This window comes from Ruditapes philippinarum, unplaced genomic scaffold, assembly GCF_026571515.1.
Source record: "Ruditapes philippinarum isolate M1 unplaced genomic scaffold, ASM2657151v2 ctg8469_1_1_1_1, whole genome shotgun sequence".
Taxonomy (NCBI): domain Eukaryota; kingdom Metazoa; phylum Mollusca; class Bivalvia; order Venerida; family Veneridae; genus Ruditapes; species Ruditapes philippinarum.
The window spans coordinates 10,339-29,880 of NW_026856227.1; the positions used below are offsets into that span (position 1 = coordinate 10,339).

At 31.0% G+C, this 19,542-nt stretch overlaps 1 protein-coding gene across 1 annotated transcript; it reads right to left on the minus strand.

Moving 5' to 3' along the window:
- Nucleotides 1-1,161: 1,161 nt before the first annotated feature.
- Nucleotides 1,162-17,911, minus strand: LOC132745866 (uncharacterized). Its single transcript, XM_060734867.1, has 17 exons — nucleotides 17,905-17,911; nucleotides 17,506-17,592; nucleotides 14,193-14,336; nucleotides 12,934-13,056; nucleotides 12,484-12,741; nucleotides 11,470-11,614; nucleotides 10,966-11,185; nucleotides 10,214-10,363; nucleotides 9,532-9,886; nucleotides 9,069-9,372; nucleotides 8,606-8,732; nucleotides 8,075-8,302; nucleotides 7,420-7,632; nucleotides 6,806-7,083; nucleotides 6,460-6,616; nucleotides 4,806-5,021; nucleotides 1,162-1,398 (listed from the first exon to the last, which is right to left on the minus strand). The coding sequence occupies exons 1-17, from the start codon at nucleotides 17,909-17,911 to the stop codon at nucleotides 1,162-1,164; spliced, it is 3,249 nt and encodes a 1,082-aa protein (XP_060590850.1).
- Nucleotides 17,912-19,542: the final 1,631 nt, after the last annotated feature.

The window sequence follows — 19,542 nt, forward strand, 5'->3', positions numbered from 1 at the left end:
TAATGCAGTTGTACAAAATATAAGGCAAAAATCCGAAAAACTTGTAGACAGAGTGTTCCCAAAACTGTGTGGTTTTGTTTTGTTTTGCTTTTGCCCATCCTTTTGCTAAGAAATGTCCTATTTTGAATGTAGCATTATAGTATTTACAAGGCTAAAGACATTTGATCTTGTTAGACAAGCCATTTTTGACATGTTTCAAATGTTAAAGAAGTAATATCCTCCTATATACATTTTGAATAAAAATTTTTATATTTTATTTGATGAAATAAGCAAAACAAATCCCATGCATGAAAACAAAAAAAATTTTTGAGCCCATCGATACCCTTGAAAAAAGGTCCCTTTGAAGCAAGTCCCCCCAACGTTTTTTAACATTCTCGGGGAATCCAATCACATCCCCATACCAGAAAATTTTTCAGCTTTGAGGGAAACATAAAAACTTGTTCCCTGTGTAAGGTGCCTTTGTAAATGGTTCAATAAAATCGCGTACATGTGGGGGGATTATTTTGGAAATTTACATTTTCCCCTCCGATTGATAGTTTTTCTGTATGGAAGAAATATTTTGAGCATTTTTCGATAAACCCCTTTGGTGATATAAATTTTTAAAAAAAAATTTGGGATATCTAGGGCAAAAAAAAAAAATTTATATGGGGTAAATCTTGGGATGTTGAAGGTGGGGTTTTATTACAACAAAATAATCTAAAATTTCACTTTTCAAAATTAAGTTCAGTCTTTAAAAATTGTGTTTACTCAGTTCGCAATTTTGTCCAGTACAAAATATTGTAAGAATCGATTAATTTTTTTAAAAATTGCTCAGAGAACTTCTATTACAATGACAATTTTTTTCTGATCTGACATCATATATGTCAGGGCTGTTTAGACTTTCTTTAATAAATTGTTCGTTAACTGATCAAGAAATAGTGGAAATAGCGCGAGACATTTATAGGTAGAATGTATGGCTTGTTACTACCTTATGAAATGATTTCAAAATGTTAAGGGCACAATTAAATGGAAGTAAAGTTTGCAACTATCTTGGTGGTAGAAACATATTCAGGTGGCTGTAATATATTGATTTTCAAGTTCACACGAGACCTTTGTATTAATTATTGCTGATTGTTTTGACAACATCTTAAAGACGCAATAACACAAAAAGGATAGTACCCTTTATAAAAACATGATCATATGCTTGTGTTGATCTGTATTTTTATTTTGTTTAAGTTTTGCATGTCTAATACCTATTGCAACTTCAAAGGACAGTCCGTCAACATCACCATGGTTTGTAAATCCATTTTTGTTCCAGTGTGCAATTACATTTGTGTCATTTTTGGTGTACTCAACGGTCAAAATCAATTTCCCGTCAAATTCTGGCTTTTGTGAATCATACACAAACGGACCTATAACCTATAGAATGAAATGAGACATTTTAATTTGAAATTGTTATCCTATGATAAAGTGTCGTTTATTTATTCTATATCTAAATCTATATCAGTATAGATATTTATTAGTGGGGCGGGAAATAAGGTCTCTGCTGTCAAAATAGTGCAAATTGTGATACAAGCATGAAACTCTCAGGAAATCATCTTTAGACCATGTAGATTTCAAAAAAGAAGTGCCAAAAATATCTCTGCTCATTCAAGATGACCGCCATTTTCAAGATGGCCGCCATACAAATGTATATAATAGTTCATTCATTCCAATTTTTTGTACAGACATGAAACTTACACCAAATTATTCATATAGTTTATCCTTTTCAAAAATTTTAACTTTTAAGCTATTTTGAGTGCATACTTATTCAGAATCCAATATGGCGTCCAATATGGCTGCCAATTTTATTCAAAACTGATAAATATATTTTGTAGTGTAATTACTTGCACAAAGTATGCTTATTTCCATATAAAATTGTGAAACATATTAGAAAAAAAAATTAAATTTTAGGTTAAGCACATTGTTAGTCAATTGTTTTTAGTTTTTTGTACAAAAAAGTCTTTAAAAATATCAAAGAAAAAAGTGCCATTTTTTGCATATTTTCTAGGTCTTTGTACAGAATTCCGAAAGTTACATAGTTTCTTATAGTGTATTTGATATTCAATCAACACTATGTTTTATTGTATAATTGTAAAAAAAAAAAACCTAAAATGTGAAAGTTTTATACTTATTCAAAGTGGGTGGGGTATGTTTATCCGGCAATTGTAATACAAAATAACGTTTTTTAAATGAATTCTTATGCAAATATTCACTGTAAAAGTGCTTTATTGTATTAAGGTAATTTTGTCTTCCAAGTTACGGACTTGAGGGTGTGCTAAAATATCAATACATGCAGATACAATCATATGTTTACATTCAGTTATAAAATGTGTTTGCATGATATAAGTTGTTTCAATATTCTTAATATAATTTGATAATTGTACAGAAAGAAGACTGAATATTCATCAACGAACAGTATGTTAGATAAAATCATGCCCGGACCTGAAAGAAATGTTGTCTATATATGAATACAATTATTTCCTGCACAATTTAGTCTTGCTAAAAGTTTGTAATAGAATGAATTCCAAAAAAAATAATTTTTTTTGGGACATTTTTTTGGGAAAACCAAAGGTTAAAAAATTTGGAAGAAGTAAATTTTTCCCTTTCTTATTTTAAAAATTTTGTTTAAAACATTGGGCAATTTTTCAAAAAATACAAAAATTAAAGGCGGGCTTTTATAAACAAAACATAATTAAAATTTTGTGTGGTGAAAGATTAAAATTAATAAAACCGTTTGACCCCCCCAAAAACATAAGCTTTTTGATTTGGGAAAAATAAAAACCCCTTTAAATTTTATGCAAAAACTTTAATTTTCCCCCAATTTAAACAAAAGAGAAATAGTTTTAAAACCCCAAAAAGGATCCCCCTTAACCTAAAGATAAACCTAGAAAAAGGGCTATAAAATTTTTTAATAAAAGAAAAAGCGGGTAAATTTTTAAAAAAAATATTTAAAAAGGAGTATCTTTTTTCACCAAATACAGTCATGATTTATAAACTATTTGAAAAGAAAAACGCCCAATAACTAGCCTCTCAGAACCTTTTTGACACAAGAAGGCTCATAAAGCCTCATATAACTATATTCAAATAAGAGTCCATGTAAACTATGTGATTTTGACCCTATGCCAATAGTTCAAAATCTTTATATAGCATCACAATGAAATGATATAATTTTATACGATATTTTTCTTCTCTGTGCACTATAGTTTCGGAGAAGAATTTTAACATTATAAGTCAATATAATTTAAGTGACAGGGAAAGCTACAGGAGCATGATTTAAAGGCCCTCATGAGGAACACAGTTATTAAAGACTTGTGTAGGGAATCATATTGAATTTTTTTATTGTTGTTATTTAAAAAAAAACAAAAAAAACAAACAAACTACAATGCCTAGATCTTAGATAGTCAACATACTACCTTGCCAAGTAAAGAAGACCTCTTTTTAGGTTACATTTAACATTTTTGGAACATTTAGGATACATGCACATTTTTTCTTCTCAAAAATCTAAATGCACACAGCACAGGTACTTAGCATGTAGCCTCACCCTGCCTTTATTAAAATATTAAATGAATCATGCTCATAGAGCCACCTGGGTTTATAAACTTGTATAAGAAAACACATAAAAACATCTGGTGTTAAACTACAATGACTTGAACTAAGAGATATTTTGGATGAAGCATGATATAAAATGCATAAACTTGTATGATGCTACTGCAATCTAAAATGGTTTTGCAATCGGTATCACTTAATTTACAAAGACTACTGCAGTTAATCTGTTTTATCTAAACCTAAAGTGCCTGACGCATAGACATTAATCATGGATCATCATAATGTTATAATACTCTAAAAATATTTGATAAAACATGAACAATATGGTCAAAATTTACCCCTAACACCAGAGGTCGCTAAGTTTATATGGACTCATATATGAATATGGTTAGCAAAGTCATTTCGTGTAAAAAAAATGAAACTAGATATTGGGCATGTTTCTTTAAGTGCAACCGGATACAAATAGAATGAATATAACTATGTATAATTTCTGTTGTTTTGTCTATTACAATTATCGTATAAAATTACCCCACCCACATTCACAAAATATAAAAACTTCAGATTTAATGTTTTTTTCACATTTTTACAATTAACACATGATATAAATGGAATGTCAAATACAGTTTAAGACAAAAAGTAACTTTTTTTTAACTTTGCACATTGATTTAGAAAATCAAATTTGAAAAATATGCAAAAATTGAAAAAAAAATCTTGATCTTTTTAAAGATATTTTAAAAACTTTTAAAATATTTACTTTTATTGTGATTAACAAATAATTTGATTATCTCTGATATGTTAAAACACTTTTATATCATAATAAACATAATTTGTGCAACAAATTATACTATAAAAATGATATAACAGTTTTGCACAAAATCGAGCCATATTGGACGCCATCTTGGATTTGGAAGAGGGTTGAAAGAGAAAATTTGTAAGATTTATATTTTTTGAAAAGGAGAAACTATATGCATGCTTTTGGTGTTAGTTTCAGGTGTGTACAAAAAATGAAATGAATGAGCTAGTATGCACGTCAAATGTATATGGCGGCCATTTTGAAAATGGCGGCCATCTTGAATGAGCAGAGATATTTTTAGGCCCACTTCATTTTTGAAATCTACTGGGTCTAAAGATGATTTCATGAACGTTTCATGCTTGTATCACGATTTGCATTATTTTCTCAATTTCCCGCCCCACTATATCAAGAATTAGATAAGTTATAAAATGCTTTGAGGAAATACCTGTTTGTTAGTGATTGAAGTTTTTGTAACAGTCTTAATAACAACGTAAAATGATGTCCGGTTGAAAATAGCACTGTCAGTCAAACTAATTTGCTGCTGATTGTTTGATGATGTAAATTCCATAACATCTGGAAGTATCGAATATTCAGACGCAATTCCAACTTCATAACTGTGTACCCCACCGGCACCGTATGTAACATTCCATGAAATCTTTAGCTACAAATGATTTCGATTTTAATCAATTCCTTAACATGTAAAAACTGTTCTGCATGTATATTAATTCATAAATAGTTAATGGTAAGTAAACTGCACTTTTATTATATTGTTTTAATAATGCAATGCAAATTTAAAATTATCTCCATTTTATCAAAAAATAAATCAACCGATACATTTATGCGGTCAGTTCAATATCTTGATAAAATCAGGTATGTTAAGCAAATGCTTGTGGTTAGGAGGGATATTTAACAATACGTAGCTTGCTTTGGCGTTTATCCTAATCGCAATATTCAGGTAATTGATTTGAAAATGTGCATGTCTGGGATCCTATTCCTTTTAAACGTTTAATGGGTAATTTAAATAAAAGTTCATAATTTTTATACGTGGACCATTGGTCCAAAAGCGCTTGTCTGAGGACAGACTGTTATTTTGTAAAAGCAGTGAAAGATATTGTTTATAACAAGAATTTGAAGATGTTGCTCACTTGACTTCATGCAAATTACATTTTTATTTTTTAGTTTGAAAATTTCATAGCTGTACACCACGAAAGATAAAGTAAGGTCACTATTAAGGTCATCTTATATAAGATTTCAGTTCTACAACTGTACATGGTCTAATATTCATAGCAACTAGGTCAGCTGCTACAAAATTTCAGTTGTACATGTCAAAATAAGCACTTGGTTCAAATTGTATAGTTGTTCACAGACATCAAAGTCACTAGGTCAATTTTAGGTCCTTTGGTTTTAGGTTGAAATTTTACACCAGAATCTGTGTGTTTGGTCAAAAGTTCATACAATTACGTTAAAATTTTAAAAAGTTGGTCACTCGATCAAAATGTAGGTTATCTGATATCAAAGTTAAATTTAATATCTGTATAAATGGTCCATACATCATAACTGTAGATCAAATGACACGAAAAGAGGTCATTATGTCAATATTCAGGCAAGCACATATCCAAGACGAATGTAACTGATATTTTGAACGACTTTGATAGAGGTCCTCTAGACGATGTTTCATGCCACATTTTTCGGCTTTGGCCTCTGTCGTTTCAGAGAATTTTTGACTATATGTTTATGAGAAAAATGTATTACCACCCCCACCCCCCTACCCTTCCTTTTAGACAGTCGCAAAATTTTACCCAAGTGCTATAATTTGAACCAGCTTGGGGTTTCGTAAGAAATTGTTGACGACACACGACGACGGAGGGAGGAGGTCACAAAATCTCGCTATGAGCACGATGCTCAGGCAAGCTAAAATAAAATACACGTAGATCTTTCATAAAACTATTTTATAATTTTTATAAGGGTTTTGGACATATGTTTAACTCACATTATTGCTGGTACGTATGACATAGCATGATAAGTAAATATTTTCGCTATTATTTTAGGATTATATATAAAAACAGATTCACTGAAAATAGAAAATGTAAATGTTTTACCGAAGAGTCAGTAGTCAGATATGATATCAGATCTGATCCTGCTTTCTGCAAGTTATTACAGTCCGAGTGAACTGTTAATATTGCCTTAGTTCCATCAGGGCGCCTTTTGTGAGGTATGAGGACTATCGTCTTGTGAGGCACGGACAATGCCAGGTTTCTATTCATTTAAAAAATTAAACAAAAAGGGGTTTTAAAGATATTTCCTTGTTCTTGGTGAAGTTATATTTATAAATGCATTAATTTTACAAATAACGAATGTTCAACATTTTATCAAACTGTAAATATGTATGACCATTACTTGAAGATCTTTAAGATGCCCTAAGGACACATATCAAATATACAATACCTGCATGCTTCGATTGATTCCCTTACTTCTTTAAGCTCTCTATTTCTGTTCAGAAAATACACCTTTTCTGTGTCAATATCTTTTAAAAGACGGCTTGCAATCACTGCGTTTTCGACTACGATTTCTGATATCAATGCAGGTGTTGTATCAATGGTTACACCATTTGAGCAAACTGGCCTGCTCTGCCCCATGGCGTAGTTATATGCGCTCACTGTGATATAATATTTACCATGTCCAGGTGCTTCCGACTTCGCCCAATTATTATATGTCCATTGTACCTTTCGATATTACATTCAATTATATATTAACTTGACAGTTCCCTAACTGATTTTTTTATATGACATATGTAACGACATAGTCAATCAAAATCAACGTCAGTCCAAAAAATATTAAATGTTAAATTAAATATAAATTTCAAGTAAGACTGTACAATATCCTATTCAATTATGTAATGTGTTAATATTGTTTCTTTAATAACTTAGGAGGAAGGCAGGCTGTGGTCAATTTTGTTTCACTTAAGCAATTCATATAAATTCATTTGCTAATTGTCAATATCTATATGTCATAAATATCTATACTCTAAACTAAGGTATATTAAAAAAAATATTTTGTACTCTCCAATTCCCGGGAGCTTGTATGTCAAGTTCGTCTTCTCTCAAGCAGCGTTCGCTAAAACCATAGGTATAGAACCAAATACTAATTTCTACATCAAAGAATCCGCTCCAATGTCCGGTTAGTTGTAAAGTTGATTGAAAGTCCATTTCGGGATCTCCAGGTTTGCCATCATACACATGTCCTTCTGATGGAGGTGATATATCAATAGTAATCTGAAAATTAAAATTGTCTAAGTGTCTTAGATAACTACCATGTGTCAAGCACATTGTTGCAATTACAGAATACCAAGCATATAGATTAAGCGTTACCTTCACATTTAAACGGCTCTACATCTTAAACTTAATGTTGCTGTAACTTCCAGTTTGTCCTTCAATATTAATTGATAGACAAAAACATCTGGGTAATGTTTAACTTTCTAAATATTATTATTTGAAGACTGGTAAGCACTCACATGGTTTGCTAGAGAAACCTTTAATAGAATGCCAACGTATGACTTAAAGACTTGGGCATCAAGCCCTTTTCTTTAATACTTAACCGTTTATTGACTCTGGCTTAATAAGCTAAAGATAATTTGGAAAAAAATATTATAATATTACTTAAACATCATACATAGTACACATATGAGTGTACAAGATTATTCCGTCATTTATATACCCTTTTTTGTAGAACCGATACAAGTCCAGCATTGTTCTTGGCAGTAACTTCTATAAAGTAGTCTTTGTCATGCTTTCCAACTACTTTGTTGAAAACTACATCTTTAAGCAATCTTGGTTTTGGTGGAATAACTTGAAAATGTTTGTTAAAACATCCGTTATATGGCGTACAGTAACAATTAGGTCCTCCTGCATGAAATCTGTATTTTCGCCTACATTCGATTAAAGTCTGTAAAAATAGGACTGAGTGTACTTCTTTGAAGTAAAAGACCTGTTTATATATTAACATGAAAAAGCAGAGGTTAATCATCATAATTGTTTTATTTTTTTAAAGAGTATTTGTACCCTAGATTGTATTTTAAGTACTAAAACTGTTGATACTTTTTATACTTTTTGTTAAAACATTTGTACATTACATTTTCAATTCAATTATATTTACGAGAATTGTTCTATTGTACTAATCATAAGTGTATCTGATAAATACATGTTACCATGCAGAGATTTGTATAAATAAAATAAATAAATGAATTACCTTTGCTTTACCGTGCGGCTGTTCGTACGATTGCTTATAAATGACATCATGACTTGTCATATTTTCAAATATTTTCCAAGACACTTCGCTTATTCCGCTATGTAGATCAAGAGTTTCCCATTCAATCCTTAAATTAATTAATAAGATGTACTCTGACATAGCTACCTATAAATGTTTACCTATTATACCACCATTCTTATATTTACTGTCTGCGTTTGTGTATTTTATTTATTAAATAAACTGAACCAGTCTTCGAAATAATAATTACATGTATAATTAACCGATTAGTCAAAGAAATTTAATCTTTAACATTTATTTCTATTATCTAAAAGATAATTTTATCTGTACATTAACTTGTACAAATCGTCAAAACAAAGCTAATATCATACTGTTTGCTGCTGCTAATAAATGTTTTATGGAAATTTAGTTGATTTATTGAATCAAAGAATAACTAAGCATTTACATAAGCTGAGACAGATCAAGCGTGTTATGCATGCTGATATTGACAATATTCCCCTTTCGTAGCCACATATTTTCTATAACAGGCGGAGAAAGATCTATCATGAATGAAGTTTGATCTTCTGCAAATTCTCCAAATACGTCCACTCCTCGAATAGTGTACGTCACCCTCTTGCCATCAACGAAATGCATATCACTGTAAACCATTTTCTCCATTAAAAAATATTCCTCAGGAACACGTTGAAACATGTTGTAGTCTACCGTGCCAGATAACTCTATTGTGCTTGCAATTTCAAATCGTACAATTCCTATTAATAGACAAAATTATCAATAATGATTTTAAATGCAAGTGATACAAAGACAATCAGAATTGTATTCAAATTAACATTACATTATCAATAAAAATGTCTTCATTTATTGTATTTTAATTTAGGTTGGTTTGTCAAAAAGGTACATTAACTATTCACCGTAAAGATTTGGTACTTTGTCTATGGTTCTATTTGATCTTTCTTTTAAATCATCAAGGACACTGGTGACGTTTTCCGAATCTTGAACTTCGTTCAGCCATCCTTTTTTATAATGCCTTAAGTTACGGAATCGTCCAGTCCAGACAACAACTATTTGGTCGCTGACTTTATTAATCCACCCGTTATCATGAGGAACTTGAATAATTCTGCAACTTTTTTTGTCAACAAGTTCAACAACTGATGCATTATCATACATGATAATTCTTCTTGCAACTTTGATATTATTTGCACGGTCATGCACAATCATTTCTATGGAATATGGTCCTGGTTCTTCCAATTTCAATTCAGCCGAATTCTACAAAGCAAGGTGTCTAGGTGATCTATTTTACAATGTTTTTGAAAATATATTTTTTAATGAACTACTTATTGACATGTTTGCCATACCATAAATAGATACATTGTAGAATCTGGCGTTTAAATATTTTTGCTTGAACTGTGTTTCACAGAATTAAATTAATGAAATTGAATTGTTATATAGGATAGAAATTATTTGAAATTTTAGGAATAAATGTATTTTATAATCAAGCATTATCGTTGTAAGCGCTTTGTTGGGAAACTATACTAGATAACAACTGAAGGAGCAAGCTCTTAGAAAACATGTAATGACCACATTCATACAGACCTGATCAGCGCCAATGAGTTTTGCTGGTAGCATATGTCGATACTTAAGAGGACCGTTTTCTGTTGATTCTAGATAGTAGATATTAAATTCGAATTTGTGAATTTTGGAATCTGTATCGTACCATCCTGACCAATAAACTGTCACATTTTGCTGGAAAAAAATAAAAACATACATACATTAATCTGTATACATTCTTACATGACAAATGATACATTTCAGCTAAACTTCCATCATAAATTGCTGTTATCAGAAATATTTAGAATTAATTCTTTATATGTAATCTAAATGTTATCTAAATTATTATTTTATTAAATTACATTGTTATTTTAGTATGAGAACAATAAGATGATTCCGGTACTATTCGCGAATCGTCAGGCCTAAATTGTGGATCGATCGGATCAAATAGAAACCTAGCTGGCAAAACACAACCCTTATAATTCCATGATTATTATGTTTTTATATTATGTGTGTTCGTAAATAATTGCACCGACGTTTACCTCGATATATTTTGATAAAAGCTATTATTACACATTTTTCTTGGCAGCCGTAAGCTGCGGTTTATGTCAAAATTATATCATGTCAGCCTTTGAAGGTTGTGAATCACATTTATTCGATGATATCAAAATATTATGTTACATATATCAATAATGAAATATGTTTACAACTTTGACATTTCCTAAATTCACTAAATATACTAAAGAAACTTTGAAGTGACGTTTCTTTTAGAAAATACTTGTTAAAAATTTTGACACCTCTGTAACAAAATCATCAGCTTTTAGTGCATCCGTAGAGCAGTTATTACTGTATTCAAGGCAATGAAATGGTAGTTCTTCATCAAAAACAAGAACAAGAATTTCAGATGTCGATATTCCGTTTAGAGAATAATGTCCTTCTTGATACGGGGCATTAAACGAACTTCTATTTTCATATATCACTTTCCCGCCATTTTTGGCAGATACAGCAAAGCAAATTCTGAAAGGACATATACATTTATCATGATATCAAACGCGTTACATTTTCAATGATATTTACAATATACACTTTGCTCAAATGCAAAGGATATGTCAAATAAATAATAATACCTTTGAAAATTATTCTATTTGTGTTGACAAAACGAGAATTCCTTAAATAAACATGACATGTCTGTACTATAATTATAAAGCTTGATACTTCAGTCACTTAACCAATCATTGCAGATATAATATCTCTCTGTGATGCTTACACATAGGTAATGAATAGTAATAAGTTAAACACACCTGTCTCTGTGTGTGAATGTACCATTGTCTAATGTGGTTTTCCATTCGTTAATATCACTAATCTCCTGATCTTTAAAGTTAACCTCACAATTTTCATCAAAGTTTTTACAACCAGCGTCCAGTGTCCACACTGCTCTATCTGAACCTGAACATTCAAATGATAATATTAGTCGATCATGCAACTGTGTTCTATCTACGTTATAGATGTTTGTTGCAAAACGATACGTAGTAACACAAACGACTTATTGTGCACTAAACCTTTCGAAAGCACTTTAAATGATGCAATTACTTACTTAATTGATAAACTCAATAAACTACTGCATGATAATATCACGCAGTTTCTCAAAATGATACTGTATGTTGAAAAAGATACTCGACTGCGGAAAACATTTCCACCGCGCCTATGTAAATTCCGAGTGGTCTGTTAATACAAGGATTCGAGACATTACATACATGTCCTGTCTAATTACACTTCTTGACTAATTGACTGGCCATATAATGCACAGGATCGGAACTTATAGTTGTAGTTAGAAAAGCAAATTAAGCTAGATAAATAAAAGAGAATAAGGAACGACACTATCGCAATCTTTACTTTCTATTTCAATACAATATATCCAGCAAAATGCAAAATAGAATTAAAAGTAAGTAATGATTTATCATGGGAAGTATCAATTACTTTACTCTGTTGGTCCTACCAAATAAAACCACAAAAACATATTTGTTTTTATTTGCTAATATTTATATGATACAGTACAGTGAATGTGTGTCTAAAGTACTTCGAATAGCTTTTAGATGTAGTGGCGGAAGTGGAATTGAGGCTACCAGCATATGTTTCAAAACACAAGACGTAAAGCTTTGCACTCTATGTTAAGGACTTCTTTGTATTTTATTAGAATAATATACAGATAAATGTGTAGTAATTATTTATAACGAACTGTGGTGTCATGATTTAAAACGTTGCTGAATGAAAATCAAAGTACATCTGTATATCAAATTTAAAGCACTTGCACTTACCCCTTGTTAATGTTGACACAATCTGAAGTTCTTCTATTCCAATATGATAGCTTGTAATGTAATTTGGCATATTTTTCGTGTCAATTTCGGCCTTATAATACGCCAAGACTTGAAATGAAACTTTCGTCAAATTAGTGTTTTTTGTCCAAAATAATTTTATTCCCAGTGTCTTATCGAGGATAATCGATTGTGTATTAATTGATTGGCCTGATAAATTATAATGCATTTTCTTTATGGTTGGTAACTTTTCCGTAGTTGCTGGAAAACAAAAAAATGCATTTAGGCATTAAGTGATTTATTCATTGTAGGACATCTATTAATATAGAAGTTCGTGACAGATAGTATTGTGAATTTATTATTACGAACATCATTTAAACTAATATATACAACCAAAACAAGTATAAGTATAATGATTTAGTTGTATTTATAATTTTGTTTACAAATGCATACCTGTTGCACAGTCATTTAATTTGTCTCCAAAACCTTGAGCACATTGGCAGTCTGTTTCCAAAGTCATATTAGCAACACATGTGCCTGGAAAGCACCTTGCACCTTTCTCCCACGAGCAGGCCCCTAGAAAATAACAATTATTTTTGTTTGATTTAAACCCTAAAACTCGTAAAGGATTGTGTACGTAAATATGTCCTGGATTTGAAGAGAAGGTACCTTCAGTGTTTTTATATTTTTCTGGTCCTTCGGGATCATTGATGCCAGCACTATTAAGTGTTGAGAATTGAGTACCGCTCAAGCTGGTGCTAGGGGCGTGAGGGATGTTGCACGTATTCATTATCCCTCGTGTACAGACTCAATCAAACCGAGTCTGCGATGCTCTTGTAATTTTATTGTGATTAATGTTTCCGAGGGAGCATTTTGTTTCCAGATGTTTTTCTATTGACTGTTGAAAACGTGAGCGAGTAGTTTAAGGCCCTTATTTTGGACCAATGACCCACTCGCATCGATATGGTCACACATGCCGCCAAGGATCATGAGTTCTTTTATGTTCGGGCTAACTTATGACCTTCCGTGTCTGAAATTATGCACGGAGTGCATCAGAGGCTTTCCTTTACCACTAAAGCTGGAAAAATGCCTTAATAATGATAATAATAGTATCGGTGTTCCTTAAATGGAATACTCTTAGTTTTGACATAGGGGTATTGGAGCTATTTGTTTTCGTCATTTTGTACATTTTATGTATGTCTTGACTTGTGTAAAATTTATTCGTTATATAACCGATTTTCCAGAAAAGTCATTTTAAATGTGCAAAACAACCGAAATGAAAAAGTATATACTTATAAACGCTTTTAATCAGGCTAAGAATTGCACATAAATAGTATTTCAATATAATTCTGAGTATGACTTTTCTTACTTTACTTACTTTTTGTCTATTTTTCATTTGAAATGCCTCATTTAATATAAGAATTTCCGACTATATGATGTTAGGCCTTTGGACCTCAGGTGAGTTATTTTCAAACACCACCAAAAGTGAATTATTGCAAATAAAAAACTTATAATAATTCAACTTTAGGGATAATCTTATTAAATTTAACAGTATTAGAATATATATGAGGCTTTTATTACATAAAATCTTGTTGATGACACATTTAGAGACTTCTCAATTCACACTCAGTTTACATTTAGTTGTTATGTTTGATATATTTTGTCAATTATTCATGTAACATACTTTACACATATTTATTGACGTTACTTACTTTGACATTTCGTATCATCTGGTTGGCCGGTATAAACATTGTAGCCAGGTTTTTCTCTGTTATATTCTCCGACACAATATTCACAGACATAATCGCTGCTTGTTGAGCATACTGGGAGGTTGCAACTATTTGGGCGATAGCATGCTGTTTTGTATAAACAATCATTATTTTAATATAGAAATTAATTTGGAGTTAAAAAATATATTTACGTTTATTATCCTTCACAATATAATTGTTATTAGCTGCCTTTTTTCTTAAATATGTATGACGCATAAACAACATTTTGTTTACTAAAATGGCAAAAGTTTTGTTTGTTTGTTTGTTTTATTTTACGCCTTTTTCCAACAGTATTTCAGTCATATAGGCGGGTAGTTTCCTAACCATCGTTCCTGGAGAGGTTCACCAGCACTAGACTACCCTCATCCGTGCTAAACTACCAAAGCATCTCCCGGGGATGGCAAAAGTTAAGAAGCATATTTGTCTATCTTAAGCTTTATAGTTTCTTGTTTAAATTATTTAAAAAAAAAACAATTTGATTGCAAAACCTGTGCAATATCCGCCAGACGATTTCACGGGGTAGTACCCTTTATTACAGTTGACACATGTAGATGGTCTGACACATCTCCCCCCGCTACTACGTACTACTGTACCGTCTTTATGTTTAACATATCCACTATAATGTATACTGCAAGTGTTTGCACCATATCCCTTATAGCATTTTGCTGTAAAATATTTAAGACAACAAAAAGGACGCTGCCGAAAAATATCTAATTTGAGAAAGGTCTCAAATAAAGGTCTCAAATGAAGTATCACTACTATATAAATGTAAACTGCTTGTTGATATGTAATGAAATAGTGCAAATAAACACATCAGTATAATTGGAAATTATAAATATCAACATATATTAACTGATTGTTTAGATTGCAATTCCCTATGTATCTTTTTTGTAGAATAGATGATCAGGTTTCCAACTGTATTTTGTTACAATTTACTTAGTGTTTTTGAATATCTGTCATATTGGCGGGCTACTAGAAGGACAGCTACATATTCTGATCTAAATGGCAAACACATGTCAGATATTTGTTCTTGCATATTGTGCCATGTTTGAAAGATGTTTTCCTCAATTCATCAATTTTTCTTGGATATTAATGTCAACTCATCCGTTTCTTTCCTCTTATAATAGCATAGTAATTTAAATCGTAACGACGGAATTATGTCATCGTTATCCGCATTTTTAAACGCCCGAATCGACGTCATCTTATAGCGCCTTTCTTGCATTTTGCCGTACACCAGCCCTATTTACCCCTTCCCGTCCCAACCCCATTGAAAGACAAATCGCATTCCGGCGATAATTCTAAATAAAATTGTGCGCTCAGGATGACGTCATTTCAATTTTATGTATATATTTGTAACCGAAACATGTTTTGTATGTAATATGCATTTCTAATATTTGATACAACGCAATCTCATCTTACAATCCTACCTAATTGTGTTTGGGAATCGCATGCACGTAATATTGATTCGTTATTACGAAGTATTAATTCGTTTTCACGAAATATTAAATCGTTTTAACGAAATAGTAATTCGTAATTACGAAATAATAATTGGTTTTTACGAAATATTGATTCGTTTTCTAGATACCATGAACAGTCACGATACATTCATTCAGTAATGACATAGTGTTTAATTGAAGGTCATTGTGAGATTGACATAACATCACAATCAAAAGTGGTCATTTACAAGTCTGGATCAGCATTGCCATCAAATATAACGATTATAAGTCTAATGGCTCTCAAGTTATTATATTGGAGTGATTAGGGTTTTTGAATGAGAAGTCATTTTCAATCCAAAACATCCTCTTTTCCAACAGCTGGCAAAAAATCAAAATGTTTTAATTTCTGAGGCAATCAATATTTTCTGACGTGTTTTTTTTTTTTTTTCTCCAAAAAACATATGACTATAATAGTAAAACTTTCTTTTATCATACACATTAGTAAAAGTTAAAGGGACTGGCTTCCAGATTTTCACTTACAATATATTTCCTCTAAATTTATGTGCGATCTTAAAAGCGCTAACTATAAAAATAGTAAATGTCATAGGTATCAAGTCACTGAGGCGAAAAGAAAGAGGCTATTGTGAATATTTTGATTCCGTTGAAGCACAGGATTTATAAGGTAAAAACAAACTATTAATTCGTAATAATATTTCATAAAAACGAATTGATATTTCGTAATAACGAAATAATATATCGTATAAGCGAATTAATATTTCGTTATTACAAAACAATATTTCGTAGAAAAAGAATAATATTTATTACATTGCGTTTTTATGAATAAATATTTCGTAATTACGAAATAATATTTCGTAAAAACGAATTCATATTTCGTAAAACCGAATAAATATTTCGTAATTACGAAATTTTTATTTCGTGATTACGAATTAATATTTCGTAAAAAGGAATTAATGTTTCGTAAAAACGAATTAATATGTCGTATAAACGAATTAAGTCTCGGGGGTGTAGAAAATGTCGTCTTAAAAGGGCTCCGTACTTTTGCTACCTTTAATTGGTATATTAAACATTTTGATGAATTTTTTTAGTAAAAATTATAATAAAAAAATGAAACATTCTTTACGGTAACATTAATAATTATAATATTGTTTAAGCTGATGTTACAGTTACTGCATCAGTTATCATTTTCCAGATGCAATATATATTATTTTCATTTAATATAGTCAACATATTCTACTTTAAATTACAACGTGAAAATTAAGCGTTGGTATTTGATTTCTTTTTTTTTTTCATTCAGTTTAAATGTAACATTGTGGACCATTTCTTAAATGCAGAAACCTTTATTTAATAGTTTGTATTTCTAAATGACGATAAACAGGTTTTGAATAGTACTTTCTTTGATATAGCAACTACCAATATATAGTTTTCAAAAAAAGAAACATACGTTCAGAGCATGTCGATCCTGAGTACCCATCGCAACAAATCTTTTGCCGTATTTTCCTATAAAAAATGATGTTCTTATCTCTCTTAATCATAGAAACCTACATGCAAAACTGAAGTATTATATACAAAACATACATTGCATGTTAAATTACTGATTTGATTCTGTACATGTCACTTAAGTGTAAAATCACATAGAAAAGCAAATTACACGTTTTAGATCTCGCCAAACATTATATGAAACATCAAAACTAATTTCATTTTAGCTTATGTTCCTATGCGCGTGTGCGCGTGTCTGTGCGTGCGTTTAAATAAACATTTTTCTCTTACCGACATCAGAATAAAATGCGTTGTGTACTAACCTGTTTGAACATACCCACCGAAAAATACCAGTGCACGTATAGTACGACCCTTCTTTGTATCTATAACAGCTTCGTGAGGCCAATAACCTAAAATATATGATAAATGATAATCAATGAAGAATATTTTATACCTGCATTTAGAGTACTTAATTCATGTTCATCAATTTATTTGTTGCATTTAATGGTTTAGATTTTTGTTTTAGGACTGAAAAGAAAACATTATCAATAGATATAAACTTCAAAATTAATGTGTTAAAAACCTCCATCGTTGCGAGGGAAATCCACCCTTGTGTGAAATCTCCCATTCTGCGTATGGTGGAAAAGTTTGATTTTGAAAAATTGAAGAAAATCGCATTTCTTATAAATGAAGATAATTCCCATTCCTTACAAAAAGGTTACTGTTCATGTTGACAGGTAGTTATCTTTTGCATAATAACAGAATGCATGTTAAATGATTATACAAGGAAAATGGTACAATATAATTGCCAAATCAAGCGAACATATTACATGTAATACTTACGCAACTATGCTTGGTAAAAGATACGGTGAACCCGAAACACTAAAAATAAACATTTACAGACATTTTCATTTCAATACAATAAGGCTTACATGTCAACAAATGTTTACAAGACAATAATCAAAATAAATATTTATAAAAAAAAACGCTGAGAATGGTTATAATGATAAGTAATTATTTAAAATGTTTTAAACAAATACTTCGAATATGATCGTGTTTTGTTACAATTGTTTTTATCATACTTGACTCATCTAAAGGCACGCTATGCCCCAGAAATGCTTTTTTTCTCAAATGTTTTTATATTTAGTGTTTTGTTTACAATTCTCAAAATTTACTCATTATAATTAGTCAGTTACCTGAATCATAGTTTGTTTCTTTGCTTCCTGGGAGTCATACCATTTAAAGTCCTTTAGTATTTGGTATGGAAGTCAAAATACTACTTGGTTTACATTTTGCTACCTCCATGACAAATAATGTCACATTCAGTGTTAATTTATGGAGGTAATAAGTATCTAACTTGCTTTCAAACTTTAAAGGCATTAACACGAATTTCCCAAAATTGGAAACGAAGTTTTAATTGTAGAAGTAAACATAAGTGTGGTTAATAACAGAAATAAAAGTATTATCATTTACTAGTGGGCCAAAATGGCAAACATCAAAAATATCGATGTCATAATTACATGTATGTGTCAACCGTGTAACAATCAGTCATGCATACAAAATACGCTGGCAGGTATACATTAACAGAGGGAATACTATTAAGACCGGTAGGGACATTTCAACTTCATGAATTCCCGATATCATCTCCACGAATTTCCGATATCAATTTCACGAATTCACGATTTCAACGTCACGAATTCAATATTTCAACTTCATGAATTCACGATTTCATCTTAATGCATTCACTATTACAACTTCACGAATTCACGATTTCAATTTCATTGAACGTTACTTTTATGCAAGACTTATGCACCTCTTTTCGTGCATTAACATCTGGATAAGCCCTCAAAATACCTCGCCTTGTGGGCTGTAGCTAAAATGCGCCCTCGTATTATGTGCATTAAATTTCTTAATATATATTAGGTATTTAGAATGACTAGGAATTCGTCATTCGTCTGTTTAGTTACAACGGACGGACAGCGTGACGGATGGACGGACTAGGGAAAATGTAGATGCTCCCGTCTCCTATGTAGTGGGATCCTGGAAATGCATGACAGTCCCCATTACATCTAGTGAATAGGCTACGTCACTAGAACTATATTCATAAAGTCATACATGCAAGAGGAAAACCGAAAAATTTTCAAAGAAGTTGCAATTAGTCAATTCGGTAGGTTTATTACTTAATTTGATAAATTGGACGTTTATTTTATTTTCTTTTAGTTTCGTTAGTGTAAATGTTTATTTCACACAATTCTAATTTCACCATGTTAAAAATATCTTTTAAAACAGAACTGAGACAATATTATTTGTACTTTTGTAACAAATGGTATTTGAAAGGCTCAATGGACGGAGCCTTGCTT